General features: G+C 36.7%; 1 protein-coding gene across 2 annotated transcripts in view; it reads right to left on the minus strand.

Annotated features, from left to right (window-relative positions):
* Positions 1 to 22,088, minus strand: part of LOC145222102 (ubiquitin carboxyl-terminal hydrolase 24-like) — a 38,666-nt gene extending 16,578 nt beyond the window's left edge. The window contains exons 1-29 of one of the 2 annotated variants that reach the window (XM_080088124.1): positions 21,836 to 22,088; positions 21,464 to 21,620; positions 21,150 to 21,256; positions 20,493 to 20,630; positions 19,899 to 19,992; positions 19,721 to 19,838; positions 18,839 to 19,030; positions 17,844 to 18,041; positions 17,164 to 17,322; positions 15,917 to 16,135; positions 14,997 to 15,200; positions 14,433 to 14,594; positions 13,203 to 13,448; positions 11,427 to 11,533; positions 11,261 to 11,353; positions 10,188 to 10,308; positions 8,690 to 8,884; positions 8,462 to 8,574; positions 7,625 to 7,964; positions 7,155 to 7,241; positions 6,503 to 6,674; positions 5,773 to 5,896; positions 5,593 to 5,704; positions 4,251 to 4,420; positions 3,074 to 3,187; positions 2,833 to 2,959; positions 2,310 to 2,440; positions 1,494 to 1,720; positions 63 to 220 (exon numbers count right to left, since the gene is read on the minus strand). In XM_080088124.1, the coding sequence (XP_079944250.1) occupies positions 63 to 220; positions 1,494 to 1,720; positions 2,310 to 2,440; positions 2,833 to 2,959; positions 3,074 to 3,187; positions 4,251 to 4,420; positions 5,593 to 5,704; positions 5,773 to 5,896; positions 6,503 to 6,674; positions 7,155 to 7,241; positions 7,625 to 7,964; positions 8,462 to 8,574; positions 8,690 to 8,884; positions 10,188 to 10,308; positions 11,261 to 11,353; positions 11,427 to 11,533; positions 13,203 to 13,448; positions 14,433 to 14,594; positions 14,997 to 15,200; positions 15,917 to 16,135; positions 17,164 to 17,322; positions 17,844 to 18,041; positions 18,839 to 19,030; positions 19,721 to 19,838; positions 19,899 to 19,992; positions 20,493 to 20,630; positions 21,150 to 21,256; positions 21,464 to 21,620; positions 21,836 to 21,872 (4,422 nt within the window). In that variant the 5' untranslated portion in view covers positions 21,873 to 22,088. The remainder of the gene's footprint in view (positions 1 to 62; positions 221 to 1,493; positions 1,721 to 2,309; positions 2,441 to 2,832; positions 2,960 to 3,073; positions 3,188 to 4,250; positions 4,421 to 5,592; positions 5,705 to 5,772; positions 5,897 to 6,502; positions 6,675 to 7,154; positions 7,242 to 7,624; positions 7,965 to 8,461; positions 8,575 to 8,689; positions 8,885 to 10,187; positions 10,309 to 11,260; positions 11,354 to 11,426; positions 11,534 to 13,202; positions 13,449 to 14,432; positions 14,595 to 14,996; positions 15,201 to 15,916; positions 16,136 to 17,163; positions 17,323 to 17,843; positions 18,042 to 18,838; positions 19,031 to 19,720; positions 19,839 to 19,898; positions 19,993 to 20,492; positions 20,631 to 21,149; positions 21,257 to 21,463; positions 21,621 to 21,835) is intronic. The other variant, XM_080088126.1, reaches the window with a different exon arrangement.
* Between the last annotated feature and the right edge of the window lies 1 nt (position 22,089).

Here is a 22,089-nt window from a genome sequence, read left to right on the forward strand (position 1 = left end):
GCTGTAATTTCAAGCTTTTAACAAATCACATTATATTTTTGAACAAACTTAAACAAACTGACCTGAAGCAGTCTTTGCCTTGGCGACTTATTCATAGCCGAGCTAATGTTGGAAAGATTGTAAACCTGGTGAACGGCACAATCGCGTACATCGCTGTCAGAAGGCTGAACCAGAATATCGATGATAAAACTGTTGATGTGTGCCACCTCGAAAAAGCATTCTGTAAAAACAAGAACTTGGGTCAAATAATGGTCGAATCAGAAAAGATATTATGTGTTTTTGCAACGTATTTTATTATGCCAAAGTTTTATAATCTGAAAGTGAAAATAGGTACCGGAATGCATAAATCTACCTATTACTTATTCCCTGCAACTAAAAGTATACAGGACGAACAGTCGCAAACTCGATGAATTGTTATGAGCGAATATACTTTTTTATCATATGAGATCAAAATATTCTTTATACGTTCAGACAACTAAAACTTTACCAAGATATCCATTCACTTTGTCCAAAGTGATTCACTTCTAAGTTCGTTAAATGTAGTTTATTTTTCAAACTACAGTCAAACTTCGATACTATGCCACCCTTTGGGACCGAGAGAAAGTGGCATAGTAGCGAGGGTGGCATAATACCGAGGGTTGGTTGTAAAAATAGCCTTGTGACGTAACAATGTACTGCAATGCCACGTTGTGTTGTACGATTGTAATTTATTACAGTATACAGTATAAGGTACAGTATGCAGTATAATTTATTACAAAAAACGGATAGATCGTGCATAGAACAAACAAGATCTGTTAGTTTTGTCGTGACACAAGCACGGAACGGCGTTTACATAACTCGCTGCAAAGCCGTGAAACCTCTTAACATGACCACGTTTGTTTACTCAACGATTTGTTTTTCATGTTTTCTCTGTTTTATCATGAGCTCAAACCGAAAATTGTCAATTTTCAATCCGGAACCAGACCGTTAATACAGTAATACTGTACACTCATGTGTCATAGTATCAAGGGTAAGGGGTGGCATAGTAAATATATTTTCTATTGAATTTAGTTGGTGACGATCAAAAGTGGTATAGTAGCGAGGGTGGCATAATATCAAGGTGGCATAGTATCGAAGTTTGACTGTAGTTATAAACTTAGAAATTGGTTTGATCAGAATTTTAGAAAATGACCTTGAAAATAAAAGCACACAATTTCTTTCGGTATGCAAGGTCAAAATACCATAGATATAGTTTCAATCAAGGGCAGTGTGTCCCAAACTATGGGTCGCGATTCGGCAGCCTGTTGCTTCAAGAAAAGCACCAAGCTTTGAACTTTTACCCTCAATGAATTAAACTGTTACGTAACAACAATTTTTTTGTCAGCTCTAAGTAAGGTGGAGGTTTTCAAAATATATTTTTTTAATATTAAGGTTTTCAAAAAAGGGGTATCACTAAGTCCGAGTATAGTGAGTTAAGTCATGTAAACTCATTCAAACCATAAAAAAAAACTTGCCTAAATGCGACGGTCGCAATTCGAGGCATGCTACAAGCAGCTCCAGAGCTTGTCGAGCGATCAGTGAGTCAGCACTTTTACACGCTGACTCATCACCACGAAATACGTAGGGTCGATGATCGGATGACTCCATACTGCCTCCGCTGGATACACTGCTGGTGCTCGTATGACGAAACGGACTCACAGCAGCAGATGAAGAAACGGAATCTTGACTCCATCGTTGTGCTCTGCGTTTTAGTATTTAGACTAGTTATGTGTTGGAGGATTTTTTTTTTTTTCTATTTCTCGGACTGGAAATAACCACTGGGCTTGTCAGGATTAGATACACTGATTTCACATTTACACATGTGCAAATCAGGGTGTTCTTTTTTGCCCGAACTTTACGAACCAGAGTTGTAAACGGACCTTAACCCAAAAGTACAAGCCCGAAACCCGTCTCGATGCCGATTTACAATATATGAACCAGACCCAAAAGTTGGTTAAAATGCGTCAAAAAAGCCGAAAGCAACTCCGTTATATTGCAATTCAAGCCCGAACCCGACCGAAAAGTCAGTTTTGTGTGCACAAAACCTTCCTTTTGTGGTGCAAGTTTACAACAAAATGGACCTAGATTCTAAATGCTTTGTTGCCTGGGGAGTATTAGAGTTAGACCACTTGTGAAGTTTCACCCCAATCCCATTAAACATTTCATATCAAAAATACTTGGGGCAAGAAATAACTGCAAAACAAAATATGTTCAAGAAATGACCAATGCCCTATCATCTCTTGTGGAAAGAACTTAATCATATATCACGTACAACGATGTGCTTTGGTTACCTCAGGAAGCTTGTGCCATCTGCGTTGCTGTCCGGATTCACAACGAGCTGATCGAGCTTACACGCGGAGGCGAACCAGGTGATACGAACCAGCGTGACAATAAGCGACGAGACTTCCTCGCTATGAAGCACCTGAACGAAAAATGACATATATTTTATAGATATTATAAAGTTGCACACAAACGATCTGACAATAGTTTAGAAGTCAAACGTTTCATTATTATAAAACTAAGAGTATTTTTGACATTGGAAACTGGGAATGTATTGAATTGTGCTGTAAAATTGACTCTGCTTGACAATTTTTGCACATGATTTTTTGACGTTTAATTATGGTGGTTGAGCACCTAATTCTGAGACACTGTTAGAAGAGTTGGGGCAATCCCATACCCAAACAAACTCTTTTCACAATCAAAGTATCTTTAAGTAAGCTGCAGTCAGTGCACACTGTTTCAACCTATAAGGTCTCATCAGTGCAGCTGGTGACAAGACATTGACCGTATGTACTATGTATATGTATACATTACCTGTACAGTGGTTTTTACTGCATGGGGCATCTCTCCTGCCATTACAACTGGACTTCGAGAAATACTGCGACGATTTCGCTTGTTAGGTGTAGCAGAAGCATCAGACGAACCCACACGAAGCGACTCTCTACAAGTTAAAAGAAACAGATTTCAACCACTTAACAATAGACAATATTGGCTTACTGCTAGTACTTTGAGGTTTTGACTTGAAAATGGTTTGCTGATATGTACGGAATTTTACCTTTTTAGTGGAGAGACTGCAGCTTCTGACGTCAGGCCAATGCGCTTGTTGCCATGACTACCGTCATGTGTTGTGTATTCGCCATCAGAGCATGAAGCAACGCAAAGAAGATATCTGTGGCGTTAAAAAAATTAAATAAAAAATTCATAAGACATACACTCAGTGGTTGGATTCAGCCGGTGTGCACCGGTTCAATAGAACCGTCTCACGAAATTTTAAGATCAGCGAACCAGTTAGCATTACTGGATACTGTCAATGGATTTTTGCATCTTATCTGATAGAACGATTTTTGAGATCCAAGTAACTCACGTTTTAAAATATAACTTTTGTGATAGAACCGGCTGACAAAAAATTGTAATTCCACCAATGCATATAGTTCACAGCAGTGTACGAAAACTACTTGGTTTTAAACTTTTATCTTGAATTACAAAACACTTCGTTTCACTACAGAATCACTTTGTATTTTGGTTTAAATTGTTTAAAGACTAACTTGGAGTAGGTACTTTTACCGGTTATATTTAGATGTAAGTAAACCCAATTTACCTAAAAAGCTATTAAATAAATAGTACCATATAGTGATGGGACGAGTACCCGGTACCCGGTATCGAACGATTTCAGTGGTATCGATACTCGTACTCGGTATCGAAATATTTTGTCTCAGTTTTCGATACCAACGTGCGAGTACCGAAGGCCGATTTACACCATAAGAATACGGGCAAGTTTATGCCAATATTTGCTTCCGACAGCACAAAATTGGAAAAAAGTTCCACCAGTTTACGTATATATTTTTCGCCATCACGTGGAGATTACATTTTTCGGCATGTGTGTGTGTGCCCCCCGACCATCGCAGATAAATTAGCCAATGATATACAACTAAGTGCAACACTACACTTAAGTACTCGGTAATTGGTTCGAAGGCATATACATGTGGTACTCGCTTCAAAACCTGGTATCGTCCCATCACTAGTACCATATTGGTCAAATAAATAAACAGCTTAGCAAGAAGCTAATGATGTACATTGCATCACTAAGACAAAACACAATACCGATCCAAAATAGTTGTCATGAAAACTATACTGTCATATAATTGCCACAATCGTAAAAAAGTGCCGTAAAATGTACAAACAAAACTCAATGCAAGTTTTTTACCAAATAAGTAAAAGATTACAAGACCTACCTTGCTATACTGAGAGTCACAACATAGCAACCTCTCTTCGTGTCCACATCCGACATCTGATCTAGGGATTCAGTGATGATCTCTTTCTGGAGGACGTTTAGGATGACACTGATCCCACCGTTCTGGATAAATGCGCGCGCAAAACTGCCGCTGTCCTCAATATCCATCGGCTGCAAAACAATAAATGATTGAAACTAATTAAACTCGGATTTTAGGACAACTAAAAATGTTCTAATACAGTGCTTGCCAAACTATTTTATGCTGTGACCCAAATATTTGGGAAAAGTTATTTCTGGCTCTTGCAATGCTGTCAAGTTAAAAAAACAGTTCTACAGTCGCAAGCAATATGGACAGTCTATTTTATCACACAATATCACACGTTCAAATATCACATTGGCCTTAAGAAAATGTTTTAATGGACAACAGTTTGAACTTTACTGTCTCAGCAAGTCATTGCGGTTAACAAACCAAAAGTTATTTCAAAAATAAAGTGAAGAACTTTTCCAGTACATTGGTTATCATTCATTTTAGGCAACGGAGTAACAGCCCAGTTTTAAACGTTTTAGACCAGTGGTTCTCAAAGTATGGGTCGCGCAGGGGCAAAAAATGGGTCGCGCTTTGGTGGTTCAATTCTGACCAAACGAACTATTACTGCATTAAGTAAACACAAACGAATTTACTTAATGTTGTAGTAAAGTCCCCTCACTCGACCACGTGGTACAGTAAAATGAACCAATCATTGCAACATACTGACATGTCTTCCAATTTTACTGTTACGCACATGGCAATTGTTACGTCATAGCAAGGGGAATAAAAGTTAATCATGCGAAACTGAACGTAGCGTTTGAGGATAAGTAAGTATTCGTACAAGGAAACATTTTTAGATTTGGGATTCACTTCTATCAATGATCATGGTGCTGCAAAGCCACAATGTGTGTTGTGTTATATAGTGTTGTCGAATAGAACTCGTTAAACGTGCAGCCATTTTGAGATGGACTGCTATGCGGCGACGACGTGGCCTCGAAATTGTTACATTTTTTGATGTTTGAGGCTTGGGTCGTGAGATGTTTATAATACTCAGATTTGGGTCGCGGTCAAAAAAGTTTGAGAACGACTGTTTTAGACCATAATGGTTTGCCATCTAGTTCTGAAGACTCAATACTTTTTATGCAACCGATTCAAGTTAATAAGTTCAAGACCTACTAAAAGACATCATAGATCACCAGTTAAGAACCAATAAAAGCAAAAACACTAAAATAATCACTAATTGAAAAAGTACTACTTTAATCTATTATGTTTTAGCAGCATGAGAAGGAAATTTTAAATTTATTGCAATATGTACCTGATTCTGCTGTTCAACTGGCATTAACAAACCACTCAAAACTTCAAGGTTGTACTGAAGACGAAATATGTTCATGTCGTGTGTATTGGCGCGGAACAGAAGGTCAGATGACCTGAAAATCATGTGACAAAATCAGATTTCAATTCAGCGTATTTAAAACAAGAATTTCAATTTTTTTACCTCTGCTTTCTGCTGGACGACTTGCCGTCGATTGACATTGAACCTTCCATTTGTTCTGAACCCGACGACACGGTAGATGCTGAGTCACTCTCGTTGATGTCACCAAGTGCTGAGTCAGTGTCACCTAAAATGGCATCAAGTTGAAAAACAACATATTTTGATATGTAACATGCGCATATTTTCTTAATGTGCAGATATTTAAAAATGAATTGCTTTTGTATGAAGAAGATATTACGTTAGTTGCTGTAATCTCAACAAAGTTTATAGATTTAAGATTACTACTTCTTCTACAAACAGTTAAAATGAACATAAATTCATTACTGGGATCAGCCCTGAAGCGTTCATGCAGACCAGCGATCACAGCATACTCATTTATAAATCATAGTACGCCAGGCCTATTTAAGACGTTATTACCGAATCAAACCGGTCTTCCATATGGCAAGGCGTAGGCTAAACAAATCTAGCCTGCGGTGGGATTCGAACCCACGACAAGAATCTTTCCGGGACTCGCCCTCTACCAACTGAGCTTTAAACAACACTCTATCAAAAACCACCAAAGATTGCTATTTTAGCTGTCAAGGTAGTGATTTTCTCAAGGTTTAGTTTTTTTGCGGCTCCCTCACACTTAAAAAACTACCATTTGGCCCCGACAATAAAAAAGTTTGAGAAGCACAGTACTAATTGAATACAAATTTCCTTCTATTATAACACATTAAAGTCGGTTTCTTACAAATATCGGTGACGTCGATGCTTCGTTTTAGTCTCGGATCAGTCGGCAGGAGCAGGAGTAATTTTCTCACTGAGTTTGTGATCTGAGGTTGATCGAGATCGGTTAGTTGAAACAAAACATCGAAGACCTTGTTTCCCAAGTTGGCCAGGATCACTGATGGAAGTTTTTGTTCCTAAGCAACAAGGGGTTGAATGGCTGCGTTGCGCCATGCACTGCACGTGACCAAGACCTACCACGCATCAATGACGATTTGCATGGCATATGGATACATTAAGGAAAAAAATAGAATAAATTAACACACTATTGTTACCACTATTGAAAAAGTTACCACTAATGAAAAACAAATTGAAAAAGACTATATTTGTTGATAGACTGAATTGATTCGGTATATATAATCCCTCTTGCAAGCCTGCTAGATTCGATAAGGTACTGACTGTAGTCAAAATAGCTATGCAACATAGGCTAAAAAACTCCATGATTAAAATTGGAATGACTAAAAAGCTTAGAATAAATGGAATGACATAATGCTGCATACAAACAAAGGCTAAATTTCAACAAGATTTATCAAATATTTTTCTGTACGACGTTCACCTGTTAAGTTAAAAAAAGCCTTGAGTTATTTAAATAACGTAATAAAGCAAACTTTACAAACCAGTTCTAGCAGTGCTTGATTTTTCATAGAACTTTCCTCCTCAATCTGCATTGCTGAAACCGTTGACGACGTTTTTGCAACTACCACCTATAAAATTTAGAAATTTAATAATGAGGAAAAAATTGTCCAATTTTGCACACAAGAATTTTGCCTTTTATACTTTAGGAAAAGCTTTTTTTTAATAAAGAGCTTTTGCCAAACACCAAAACTCCAAAACCGTCCGTTCATAACTGTATAGCAAGCAAAAGCCATGACCTGCCGTCAAAATTATGACTTGATAGTTAATACATAGTATACGTATTTTGAAACGTGATTCAAGTTACAATCAATTAGAATCTACAACCAATTAAATAAACTTACATCAAAATTAATCAAGAGATTGTTTTTAGCATATTTTGTCAAAAAATCAGTGCATTGGGGTCTATAGAAACAACAACATAAATACTAAAAACAACTTAAAAAATTCTTACTTGGTATTCTGCAAAATTGCAATCCTGTAGCAACAAGCGGTCATTGGAGAACGGAATCACTCTATCGTTGACTAGAAGCTGCACATATTCTGCTAACATCTCAATCGATGCTGCAATTTTTCTTCTAATACTACGGACGGTTTCGTTGCCATGCGTTGCTAAGCGGAAGTCCGGTCGGTTTGCTGCGTCACACCGCACTTCCAGAGTAATGGGAATTCCCCGAAACGACTCCCCGTGGGGTAAGAGTGAACGGGGTTCAGTGTGTAGCCATTCGATGTCGGTGATGTACTGGTAGACGATGTTGAGAAGGCGTTCGATCGTCAATGACTTGTTCGCTCGGCTAAACGGGCATAATGTTACAACTAAGAGCAGACATGGGCATGGTACGACCAGTGGGGTCGTTAAGACCATTTGGTTGGTTCTGATCGGTTTAAGCTAAGGGTACTAAACAGTGGGGGGATTCACATTTTTTGTCAGCTGGTTCGCTGATCTCACAATACCAGTGGTGGGATTCAATTTTTTTGTCATGCTAACCGGTTCGCTGATCTCATAAAATTTCGTGAGACGGTTCTGTAGAACCGGCTGAATCCCACCACTGGTACTTAAACATATTTCATGTGTTAAGCTGTATTGCTTTCATATTTACTGGCGTATAGTATAACACAAGAGACCATTTGTATGTGGCTTGTTACGCTAGGCTTTGTGCAATTAAGTTTGCAGTTTGGCGCCCAAAAAGTGCAAATCGAATAATGAAAACGCCTTTTCCAACACTACATCGCGCGCAATACTAAGTTGGACGCAAGGAACAAGTTAAAAAGTTATAGAGGAGCAACGTACCTTCGGGTTGGAGTAGATATGGCGACCTCGGGAAGGATGTTTGCCGCTAAGATCTTGGTCGTCATGGTAACACCTTCTGCTATTGAAGGTGCTTCCTCGCCCGAATAACATGCCTGTGAATGTAAAAAAATGTTTTTTTCTCCACTTTGAAAAAGCGGCTCCACTGCTACAGTGCTTCGTGGTTTAGTGTTCGATTCCCTGTTTAAAATCAATAACCTGAAAACTTACATTCAATCTCTTGTAGCATTCGTTGAGAAACTTGGAATGCAGAACTGATACATCTTTCTTCAGCTTCTGGGCAACATCTAAGTAGGAATATTTCACCAAAGCCACAATGGCTCGTTCAGCTACTTCAGATGACTGACATTCCAAACATATCCGCCATAACATGTCGATTCCAATAAGGTCCAATTTTTCGACACTCTAAAAGTAAGGTTCACTTAGGACAGTGGTTCTCAACTCGTTTCAGGTCATGGACCAGTTCAATTAAATAAATATCGTGGACCTTGTTCAAGTTAAGATAAAGAAAGCATCCACAACAAGCACTTTGGCTTAAAAATGCAAAATTTCGATATTAAGCAACTAACAGCTAACAAAAAATGGCCAATAACTTAGATACGCCTTTTCCGTATTGAATATTCAATACATTATATGTAACTAATTACAGGTTATCACCAAATATGACTAATGTCCTGTGGACCACGCAAAAAGTCATGGACTACCAGTTGAAAACTCAAATTATGTTTACTTAAGACCAGTCTTTTTAAAGGCTAATAACTAGGGCTGTTATCAAACAAATAATTATTTGATCATTTGAAATTTTAAATTATTTGAAAATTTATCAAATAATTTTTCACTCATTTCAAATAATCAAATATTTTTTTCCTATGCAGTAAACCTTAATTTAGATGCAAAATCAATTTATTTGAACAAATTGGTGACATTTTTGTGAAATGGAGTGTAAACAAAAGCACTGCCACATGTGTTTTTAGCATTATATACACTTTCCCCAAAATATATTGGACTAAAGCATGATAATTTACTTTTTAGCTTATATTTTGGTATTAATTACACCTAGTAACATTTAAGGTTATTCAAGCAAGTGGTTAAAACGTTAAAGACCAAAGTTTAATGAACTAAGTGTCTACGAAAAACCTGTTAAAATAATGTGAACAAAATACCTGTGGAGAATACATATGGTTCTACCAAATGTGAAGAATAACTGAAGCATGTCTGTACTAAATTGTTTTTTAGTTAAAAAAAAGGTTTAGCATAAATTTAATGACTAAGAGCACAACCACACTGCCATTTTTGTTTAATAAGTTTTAAATGTCATTATTCTTTAACGTTTCTGGGCCTTACATCGTTGGATTTTTAAATTATTTGAATTATTTGATTTGAAAGAAAAAAATTATTTGATTATTTGAAAAATTCAAAACCTTTATTTGATAACAGCCCTACTAATGACGCATTATGCGTAAATTTTTTAGATTTACTCGAATCGTTTCGAAGATCCTTAAGTTAAGTGGCTATGATTAAAGTCTTACAATTAAAGTTTGTTGGAATAAATCTAGTTTAATGATCACGCCAGTCAAGTAAATTATTTCCAAAGCTTAAGTAAAAATTTGTTACTCAAAAAAAACCTACCTCATTTCATTTTATGTCAAACCACATTTCTTAAGACATAAGTGAAATCAGTTTATGTCAATAGAAAAAGCCTACTTACAATGGTTCCATGGGAACGTTTTATCTTTTGCTCCTGAGCGTTTGTTGTCAACATAAAAGCACTGAAGCAATCGAAAAGCGACATCGTCAACTGTGGCACATCCAATTTCATCATACGATCTCTGTAAATTTACATGAAAATTGTAACAAAGGCTTACAATGTTGACGATTTTGATTGTTTGCAATTTTAATGAAAAATGGGTGAATTCAACTAAAAGTTACAAAATGCTTTGAAACATTTGCGATGCACCGACCAAATACGTATGAAACTTCTTCAGTCATGTACTTTAGCAAGTATAGACGTTTTAAAATTTTCCCGTTTTGGGGGCCTGTGGATGAACAGCTGGATCAACCTGGGTTAAAGTTTAGGAGGTCAACTTTAGATAACTAACTATCAAGTATATAAATTTGAAACAGTGAAACAAACCAGCGTTGGACAGAAAAGGAAACCAATTAGGGACGAAAACAAAATGTTTCTCTAAATGGAGGGGACCCAGCGGTTTTTCTTTTACATCAAACAAATAAAAAGACTGATTTTCCTTTAGGAAAAAACTAAACCGATAAGACAGGTTTTCCTTTAAGAACAAACACAAATAACAAGACTGTTTTTCCTTTAACAAACCAGCGTTAAATAGAAAAAAGGAAAACAAATTCGGACGAAAACAATATTGTAATAAGAAAAACGGGATTTGGAAGAGAGAACTTTCGAAAAAGCAATGAAAGTATATATCAGGGGTACCCAAACTTTTTTGGTCTGTGGTCCAAATGTCTATTTGATAACGATTCGTGGCCCAGCACGTGCTGTAAATTTGGGCACACACACAAAAAAACACAAAAACAGGCGAAATGGTTTCCAGCAATGTATTTTTAATGAGATACATGCTTCTGAAATTTGGCTACAAGATTCGGAATTCTTTGCAAAAATTACGTTTTTCAAAACGAAGCGCATAATATTTACCGTATTAACAATACAGTAGAATCTGTTCAAATGGCTCTGTGACCCATTGAAAATGTCTTGGTGGCCTAGTACTCCACAGTTTGGGAACCACTGGTATATATCAACACATTACCAACCTGAACATAGTTTTCACTGTGTCCGTTTCCATATCACCGAGAATTCGACTAAACCATTCACAGCAAGCCTCTTGGTCTTCAACACAAGTTCTTCTGCAATGCACAAAATTGAAAAGTATAAATGGCTGTACACTTTCAAGTTTAACACCATGAGCATCCATCTTACTTTTTGGTGACCAGTGTGTCCCACACGTCCCTGGCACGGCTCCAAGACAAATACAATTCACCTTCTTTAAGCAGGAATTTAAGGAAATTCAAGTGCCACCACATATACTGAAAACATGGAAATTCAATTACAACACTAATCATGTATGTACAACTAAGAAACGTTTCAATTGCCAAATGTTCTATTATCAACGAGTGTTTGTTGCACTCGGAACACCATTTTACATTATATTCATCACAGTACGGCAGGCCCATTGAAGACGCTATACCGAATCAGCCGGTCAACAAGCATCCACCACCATATGGCAAGGCTAGAAAAATCTAGCCTGCGGTGGGATTCGAACCCACGACAGGAGTCTTTCCGAGACTCGTGTTCATCTTATGCATTATATTCAATCTTATTTATTATGTCATAGTACGCAAGGCCCATTAAAGGCGTTACACCGAATCAAACCGGTCTTCCAGGCAATCCCATATGGCAATGCATAGGCTAGAAAATCTGGGATACCGACTTGATTCTGTATAATATAACGCCTTTAATAGGGCTGGTGCATCATGGTGTTTTATCCACAATACACAAAAAACAGGAAAAAATGCTGCTTACTGATTACCCTAAATACTACCTACATTTAACATTTCATACTACAGTTTTGCGAAACCTTTTTACAAATGAGCTCTTTAATAGTGATGGGACGAGTACCCGGTACTCGATATCGATGGTATCGAACGATTTCAGTGGTATCGATACTCGTACTCGGTATCGAAATATTTTGTCTCAGTTTTCGATACCAACGTGCATGCGAGTACCGAAGGCCGATTTACACTATAAGAATACGGGCAAGTTTATGCCAATATTTGCTTCCGACAGCACAAAATTGGAAAAAAGTTCCACCAGTTCACGTATATCTTTTACGTATGTTTGCTATCGCGTGGAGATTACAATTTTCGGCATGTGTGTTTGCACGCCTGTACCCCGACCATGGCAGATAAATTAGCCAGTGATATAAAACTAAGTACAATACTACACTTAAGTACTCGGTATCGAAGGTATATACATGTGGTACTCGTACTCGGTACTCGCTTCAAAACCTGGTATCGTCCCATTACTACTCTTTAATAATTCCGTATTGTACTTTAGACCCTTTCGCCCAAACAAACGGTATGATCAGTAGTTATAGGCAGGTTTTTTTAAGGTTTGGTTTGGGTGACCGCTAAGTAGTTTTAAGAGACCGCAAGTGTTTCATTTAAATACCAAAAAATAGCCATATTTGCTTAAACGAATTATTTATTAGGCTATAGGGATGCGCCGAGCAGAGCCAGAACCCGAGTACTCGGTACCGAGCATCGCTATTTTTGATGCTCGGTGCTCGGCCGAGCAGTTGCACAAACTGACCCGAGCATTAAATTTGCATATTCATGCCCTGCTAACATAGGTAACTAGTGTTCGAAAGGGTGTCTATGAACAAAAACAAATGATTTTTCAAATGTATTAGATTGTTGAAAAACGTGTACTTCTGAGGCCTGTACAGCTTAATACACCGCTGGTGACGTAAGAGGCCTTGTAGAGCTAAAACTTAGAAAGGGGATTTTTTGTGACGTCATAATGCACCGAGCGTGCTCGGCCGAGCACCGAGCATTAACGTGAGATGCTCGGTGCTCGACCAAACAGAACATTTGCAATTTTGGCACATCCCTATTAGGCTACTGGCAAATTTTTGGAAACCGCTGGAGAAATTTTCCCAAAACACCTTAAAAAAAACACTGGATAGGATCTTACATCTGAGTGCTTGTATCGCTCGTCGATCACCAAATTCCCACACAACTCGAGTTCCTGCTGTTTGCTACTCTCCACTGCCATCTGGTGACAGCGGGTTAGACTCGAGACGACCAGTTTGACGATATCGTGTTGCCGGTTCAAATCATGTAGAAAACTGCGGTCTGGCTTGGTGGAGCGAAATTGCGACTTCACGATGGTTTTTGAGATATCGTGCATCTGTTTCAGTGCCGGAACCACCCATTGGTCCTTAATACAAGAGCATTTGATTGAGGTTGATTGGCGTAAGGTTTTGACAGTGCATCTTAACTTAATAGTTTGTAAAACTTAAAAGTTTAAAACAAACTGGAGAGTTTTAATTTGATTGGCCAAATTACTAGAACCCAAAAGTTTCATTCAATTTGGCGGATCAAATTCGCGTTAAAGCTCTCCTGTTTGTAAAAATTACCCAATTTATGTTTTTTTTTTCCGAATACCTACTGTATTATTTTGGACATAAAATGGTGTCTATCGAGGCCACAGAGACTTTGACGTAACAATGGGTTAGATAACTTGCGTTTTATAAACACTTTTATACTACTAGAGGGGACCTGCACTCGTGACTCCCTGAAATATCTCATAACTCCCACAGGGCCCCGGTTAAGAAACGCTGATGTATGATGAAATAAAGGGTTCGGCTTTTGCGTGGTATTAAAAAGTTTAGGCCAGTCATTCTGCAGACTGGCGTTAAATACGCTAATTAAGCAAACATTATGGAGTTGTCTTGCTGCAATAAGGTCCCTATCATGAACATTCAAAGACAAAACCATTTACAAAATGAAGTCAAATTTTTAATCTTAGTCAAACTTTGGTCCAAACTCGACCCGAATAGCACGGCATGAGTTACAACTTTTGACCAGTCTACATATATGTACAAATGTAACTACGCACTCCAGTACAAAACCCTTAGACACCATTGCATATCGGCCCCTGATATAAAACGTCGGCACGTGATTCTCAAAGTGTGATTTGCAACTTAGCTCACATAAAAAAAACTATTTGCAACTTTAGCTAAAAAGACGTTCATCGTGTACTGTACAAACTTCAAATGATACACATAAATTCGTAACTGGGATCAGCCCTGAAGCGTCAATGCAGACCAACAATAACAGCATACTCATATATAAATCATAGTACTTCAGGTCTGTAAAGACGCTATACCGGATTAACCGGTCGCCTGTACGAATTTCTTACCTTTTTAATGTCTTCAATACACCTGACAATGAACGACTTTTTGAGTGAGTCCTTCACATAAGAAGATTCGCTCAGTATTGCGTTGTGCGCCCGGAGCGCTAAATCCACTAGGTGGGGTGAGAGTTTCGGTAAATGGGCAAGATCCCACAGCAGTGTTAACACCTGAGAGATAAAAACACAATAAAAATATGTTCAATGAGTGTTTTAGACGGTCATTACTGACTTTAATTGTATGTTCTTTTTGTAGGTTTAAGCTGTTACTAATACTTTTGTACAGTGCCAAAGACGGCCAAGCAATTAGGTAAAATACAATAACACGTAACACATACAAATAAACATGGGTAAAAAAAAACTTTTTATGCAACAACATTTTGAATAACTTTACATTTTGTAGTTATATAATCAACAAACAATTAAAACAATAATTCAGTGGAAATAACAATTCTTCCTATTTTTTTATTTAGGCGTAACCGGCGTCTATAAGTTGCCATTCCCCGATGTATACAATGTAATTATGTAGCACTAAGGTATGCCTTTATATTTAGCAGTTTAGATTCTAGTCACCTTTTCCATGTCGCGACCAGACTTAGTGTTGTGGCCGATTCTGCCGATGAATGAAACCAACTGTTGGCGCGCTTTTTCTCCTTGCGTCAGCCACGATTTATGAATGAGCGAAAAAAGCAAGTCGAGCTGTTGCTCATTCAGCTGTGGGGAAGCCCCTGATATGATTGACTGAACGTTCTCCGATACTGACAAGCTTGCGTTGTCCTGTGAAAAAGAAAACAAACGCGTTTTTGATTGGGTAGTTACTACCTTTGGCATTCAGTATGGTCAGTTAATTTGCATTTCATAATCTGACTTGAATTAAGTATAGCAGAATTTTACTAGGGTTCGATCCACTAGTTGTGGATCGCTTAGAACATGTTGAGAAACCACTGTTTAATACGATCAAAATACATGTATTATTGTCTTGGACTAAGTTTGGCGTGCTACTAAGACGACGCAAAAAACTACGACATGAAAGACAGTTTCTGCAAAAAAAAACGTGCAATAAAGTTGGTGTATTTTTTTCGTTTTTTTAAATTAATAAGCTTACACACGCACAAACGTTTTTGCTTGTTTTAATATCTTGTTGCCTATTCTCCGTAACATATTCAATTTCATTAAGTTTTGTAAAAAACTACCGTACGTCAAACCTCTGTTTGTAGCACTACGAGATTACCAAATATTTAAAACGTAACAATCAAATTGTGTCTATATTGTACAAAACTGACATGGTACCGATTTTGAACAGCATTGCGAGACAGAACTCGCTAAGATTTGGAGAAACATAGATAGCGAGATACATTCAGGCAATAAAATTGATTTTAATCTTCAAATTTTTGGATTGTGATGTTCATAATGTGCTAACCATTTCTTTCCCGATCCTGACTAACTTTAAGTACTGTACAAAATCCCCTTTACAATGCAAAAATGGTATTTACCTGTAATTTCCAGAGCAAGGCAAGTTCATCTGAGCTTAACTTGTCGCCTATGAACTCAACGACCTTTCGAATTTTGTCGCAGTACTGTGATTGGTCAATGTGGCCGTCCAATGAGATGCTGAGCAGCTTAGTGTCGACCAACCAATCCAATATCTTGTCACGATCAATTGTGGTGTCCGTAACTGTGAACTGGTTCGTCTCGTCAATTAGCTTTGTAACCTGAACAAAAAGTTGTACAATAAAACTAAAAATCAAATTGATGGGCAAATTCAAAATCAATTTTAGCATTGGTTGCCATTAAGATTAAGGCAATTTGAACAGTAAACAAATTTTTACACCATTGAACTATGTTTTTTTTCACCCTTTACACTGATTGTGCCAGTTTGTAGCCGTACAAGTTTGTTATCACTGTTTTTGTGTGTGTTTTCATGCTTTTGTCGCTTAATAAGAAATTTGTCTTTCAGGACATGGCATTATCCTGATGAAAGTGCTTTGTATGGGACGTCAAAACGTTGATTATTTTATTTATTTATAATAATAACTGCTGGAAGAGCATTACTTGTTTATACATAATGCCTGGCAGCTACAGTTTATTTACTAAACAAGATGTATGTACAATGGCCCTAAAAATGTAAATCAATTAAGGATCTTAATGGGTAAAGTGGTAAACTGGCTGACATTGAGAGAAGCGTAATTTGATACAAAGCAAACACAGATTGACACAAGAAAATTTTGAGCCAAATTTTGACTTCATGTATAAACTTTTACCACAAATTTTAGAGAGTATAAAGTAATAACAAATACATTATGGAAAACGTGCTGCCTTGGGAAAAAAAACAAATAAATACAGCACTGGGTTGCACCAAACATTTCTATATATTAATCACTGGTATGCAAATCGCCCCACTTCAACTACTATTTGTCATGTATGGTTTCTCTATAGAGATATATTGGTTAAAATTTATATTTTGTCAATTAAGCACATCAGTGAATTGTTTCCTATAGTGCATTGAGTCTAAACTTGTAGCACCACTCGAAGTATTGCATAAAACAGGATGATTTACTTGCACTGTGCATACACAATTCTCCAGATTACAATTGGCTTCTTATTTGTTGAAGTGAGTGGTTAATTAAAAATGTTATGAGCCTCCAGTTTAATATTGCAATAATAACCAGGGTAGGCTATATTTGAATACAGGCCAAATGCAAAAGAAGGGCAGTGATGTAATTAAAAAAATCATTTTAACCTCCTTTAGGGCGTTCATCTTTGCATTGAAATGAGGACACTTGACCATTCGGAGTGTCACTTCCAAACGAAGATCATCAACTGAAGTGACATCCTTTGCCCACATAACTCGACAAACTCCCTTCATTGATGTAAGAAGATCACTCAGAGAACCTAGTTTCTGAACGAAACAGTGAAATTGGTTTTGAATTCACAGAAAAAAACTTTTATTAGTTATGGGTGCTTTAAATCGGGTGTTTTGTAAAAAATTAGCTATTAAGCGATGGAGCCCTTGTTTTTAGGGCTATTATAACAGCAAACAGTCTTAAGAATAATAACAAGCTTAATCAAGTATATATTTGTATAAAATACTGAAATTCTGATAATACAGTAAACCTCCGTTAATCCGGACCCGTTTGGGCCAAAAAAATTGTCCGGATTAAGCGAAGATCCAGATTATCCGATTTTGGTTAGTTTAAGTCTTACCACATTACAAATCATTTGTACCTCAAGTTCTGTCAAAATTAGGCAAAGATCAGGATTAACCGAATCTGGTTTAACCAAGGGTTACAGAATTTGATTTGAAACACAAAGACTACTTAAAAAATGTGGACAAATTAAACTTATTGATGGATAAAATTGTGATGGCCTAGAAAGACAAAAAACACACATGCAAATTTTTTTTAACAGTAATAAGTGTACCTTTAACTTAAAATCGTCTTCTGACAGTTCTCGTATGTATTTTACAGCCCTTTCCAGCATAGGTGCTATGTATGACTGGACGCATGAGCGATTCAGCCAATCAGCACATGCCGAGAAAGGTTGAAGAAGTGCTGCTAACTGTGATGCATCGAGCATGGTGTTGCGCTCCAGTGCGGCCTGTACCTCAATCAACCCACCCTACAAGAACACTTGGTCCATAAAAAACATATATTTTAACTGAAAACACTTAAAAAGGTATGCGGTTTAATCTGTAAAAGAACAGTTGTTGTGAGGTTTTTGACTTAAAAAACAAATATATATTCTTTAAAAACTGAACAGTAATTTGTTCAATAAGCATTTTTGGTCCATAAAAAACATATTTAACCAAAAGCATTTACAAAGGTATACTGTTTAATCTGTAAAAGATCAGTTGTTTGGTAGGTTTTTGACTTTCTTTGAAAAACAACAACAATATTCTTTAAAAACTGAACAGTAAATTGTTTAATAAGTATTACTTTGTTTTTTTCTACTTTTGTGTGGTAAGGGTTGGGACCCAGGAAAAATCCTAATCCAAAATCCCAGGATTTGAGGCATTTTTTACGAATCCTAGCTTATAATACTTAATGGGGGTTTGTCTTTGTTAAACTGAAGAAAATCTTACATAAACTGGTATTCCTAGGCAAAGTTAGAATATTTTGAATATATAAAACAACATGCTAAAATTATTGCACGCTATTTTGCTAGGGCGAGGACATTTGGGGAAAACAATTATATTTTCATGAAATATGCTTTCACTTTAAGCAACAGTGTCGTTAAGCTTAAAAACAACCGTAAATGTATTTTTAGCTCAGTATCTTAACACCGGGAAATCCCAGAATCGGAATTACAAAATTCCCGGAAGTCAGGATTTTCCAATTTAGTCCCAAAATTCCAACCTTTCGTGTGACCAAACAAGAATAAAATAAGTATGAAGCACATTTAACACAAATACTGACTTTAAAGCAGAAAGTGTTGATTAGATTGACCATCCATCCCCGATGATCAGTAAATCGAATTGTTTTCTTCGTATCGCTGCATGGTGGACGAGCAAAACATTTGTCAATTCCACCAAGTTTGGTCTCCCAGGCTGCCTGATTCCAAGACTTGTATTTGTTTTTAATGTTCCACGCACAGTCAGGGTCAAAGGCCTAGAAGTATGCATGTTTAATAAACAAAATAAAAAAGTGCTGTTAGCAGGACATGTTTAGCAACAGTATACAATATATACAAGTGAAATAAAAACTAGCAGTACCAATTTTTCTTTTTTTAATAATTTTTCATGTCATTGTCATAGCAAAGGGGATTTCCCAAATTTGAAACACACAACAGATATATTTTTTTTAAAAACACTAGTAGTTCAGTTGAACTAGGCCCAAACAACAATTAACAGTGTAATGTGAGTGTTTTATTTATTTCTGTGATACCTACTTAAGAAGGAAGGCTAACCAATTACAAAGGTAGTGTTGTCTGGATATACTAAGGCAGTGGTTCCGAACCTTTATTGGCGAATTCCTCACTTAACAATTTAATACATTCTCATTCCTTCCCAATATACTACATAGTATGAAGCTTAACCACACAAAGATCATTTCAAAGGTGATACTCCCAGAGCCTAGTGTCTATTTACAAACACGAATTACAGTAAATTCCTTTCGAAATGTTTCAAAATTCCCCTCTTGGGAACCACTGTACTAAGGTATGTCAGTCTGGCAAAAACCTAACAGCCTGAACATTTTGGGGTTTAATAAGTTCAGTGTACACTTGGTGTAGAAACAAACGAATAATATAAAAGAGTAGCAATAATAGCAGCTAAATTGCAACCAAAGTATATTACTTACAGTGCTTAGAATTTGCAGCATTGATATAGGCAAAGGATCAAACTGCATTCTGGCCACAACCAGGTCAATAAAAAGCAACAGCATTTCATGAATGCCCTCCTGTACATCTGTGAGCCATCTAAAACAATAGACAAATATAGTCAATGCTGTATTGAATGCTTAAGATAGGTAAACCCACTTTTGTACTGCATTGGAAGTAAGTAACTTGGTGAAACATTCAGGCATACAACGATCCAAAAACCTCGTACAGTTATCATCTTGGTTAAGTAAGCCTAGGAAATAAACAATAAGTGGTTAGGGCAACTATATTGGGTTTATGGTGCCCTTTGTTCCAAGCAACCAACTATGGTATGTGAAACTAACATTGCGCCATCATAAAACCATGGAACTACCCAGAGCTTTCGATTGTTCTTTTTCAGTTTCACAATTGATAAATCTGTGGGGCAACCAAATTAAAAGTTGTGCTTTACTTCAGTTAAACATTCTGTTTAACTTTACCTTACGCAGTTTTTACTTAAAAAACATATTAAATTTTTCACTGCAATTTTTTGAGGAAAAGTAAAAACAAACTAGTATTGTTTAGTTGGAAGTAAAGCAGTAAAGATTGTGTTTCCTTTACTTAAGTAAACCCAGGTACATGGTGACTTAATACATTATCCAATGAATTTTTTCGCTATATATATATGTACACAACAAATGGGGCATTTATTAGCTTGTTAATACACATGATCTACAAGATAAGTCAATGCAAATACACAGCAGTTGGTTTCACCTTCTCTTATTTGTTTAGTAGCCGCTATAAGACACTTGGCCAATGATTCATCAGTTCGGAAAGGGATAGACCAATCTTCAGTAAAAACACGACCCTCAAGTTCCACAAGGTTATGAAAGGGAAAATCCAATCTCCCATCTTAAAAATATAACCAAAATAAAACCACTGAAAAATGCCTTGCAAGTAAAAGGTTCTTAAACATACAGTAATCCTCAGTTAAACCGGACATGTTTGGACCAAAAAATTTGCTTGTATCAGGTGAACACCTTGACTAACCTATGTCAATTAGTTAAAGCCTTACATAGGGATGGGACAAAATTACAAATGTTCTAAATCTCAGTGCTTGGCCGAGTAGACTTATTGTTTTGTAATGTCACAACAATTTTAAAAAACGGTCGATTTTGTTCTTGGCGAACCTTTCAAACACTAGTTTTGTATGTTAGCAGGGCATGGATATGCAAATTTAATGCTCGGGTCAGTTTGTGCAACTGTTTGGCTGAGCACTGAGCATCAAAATCAGCGATGCTTGGTATCGAGTACTCGGGTTCTGGCTCGGCTCAACTCAGCCCATTCCTAGCCGTACCACATTACAAATCATTTGTACCTCAAGTTTTGTCCGAACTTTTACTGCAAATACAAAATAAACTTTATTCTTACCGGAATCTTTTGAATCTGAATTCATGTTGTCCATGCTTTCATTGTTTTGATTTTCATTTTTAACAACATCATCATAGGATGGCGGCGAAGCACCACTGTATAAGTCACTTTAAAGAAACAAACATTGAATAACAATCTTCAAAAAAACAACGTCATTTCAATCAACCACTATTCTTAACAACAATACTATGACCCCACTAAGTATATATATACTTTACATGACTTACTATTGTGTTGTGTTTGATTAACTTGTGGGTAAATAATATGCAGGTTAAAAGACTGAAGTACATTCACATTTACTGAAATACACAAACCTTGTTTGTAAGTCACTCATAATAACATCAACCTCACTGACATTATCGTACGATGACATGGGCATTTCACATGTCAGGTATGATACAGCCTCGTTGAGATCATTCTTAGCGCATTGAAGTGCTCTTCTAACATTGCTCTCATCATAAAATCCCATCCCTAAAACATACAGAAATTCTTTTGATTGTGTGTTAGAACAACTAATTGCCAGCATGAAATCACTACAAATCACTAAAATGCTTTTCCCTTCTATCATTATCTGCTTTTGCATCGAAAAAATATACATGGATTATTATTAAATTGTTTAACGATAAAACCTATAATAGTACACACACACAAATTAAGCTGCATTTTTCATTATTCCCATTTCTCACCTAGCAAAGCTTGGACATTTTCTTCAGACACATCCATATTCAGGCTATGTCTATTTCGATTCAAATAATTGATCTATTTAGAGAATCTTCATCGATCCAACACTGATGCAATGGATCCACTTGGGTAAAGTCTTGACCAATTTTCTCTTGTCAGTGTTACCTTTCAGTTGAGTGCCAAGAAGAGCTTTATTTTAATGGTAGAAATGTAAAATCAATGATCAAACACTTTGATATAACATTAATAGCATTGTCTA

Source organism: Phallusia mammillata, chromosome 4 (assembly GCF_965637545.1).
Source record: "Phallusia mammillata chromosome 4, kaPhaMamm4.hap1.1, whole genome shotgun sequence".
Classification (NCBI taxonomy): domain Eukaryota; kingdom Metazoa; phylum Chordata; class Ascidiacea; order Phlebobranchia; family Ascidiidae; genus Phallusia; species Phallusia mammillata.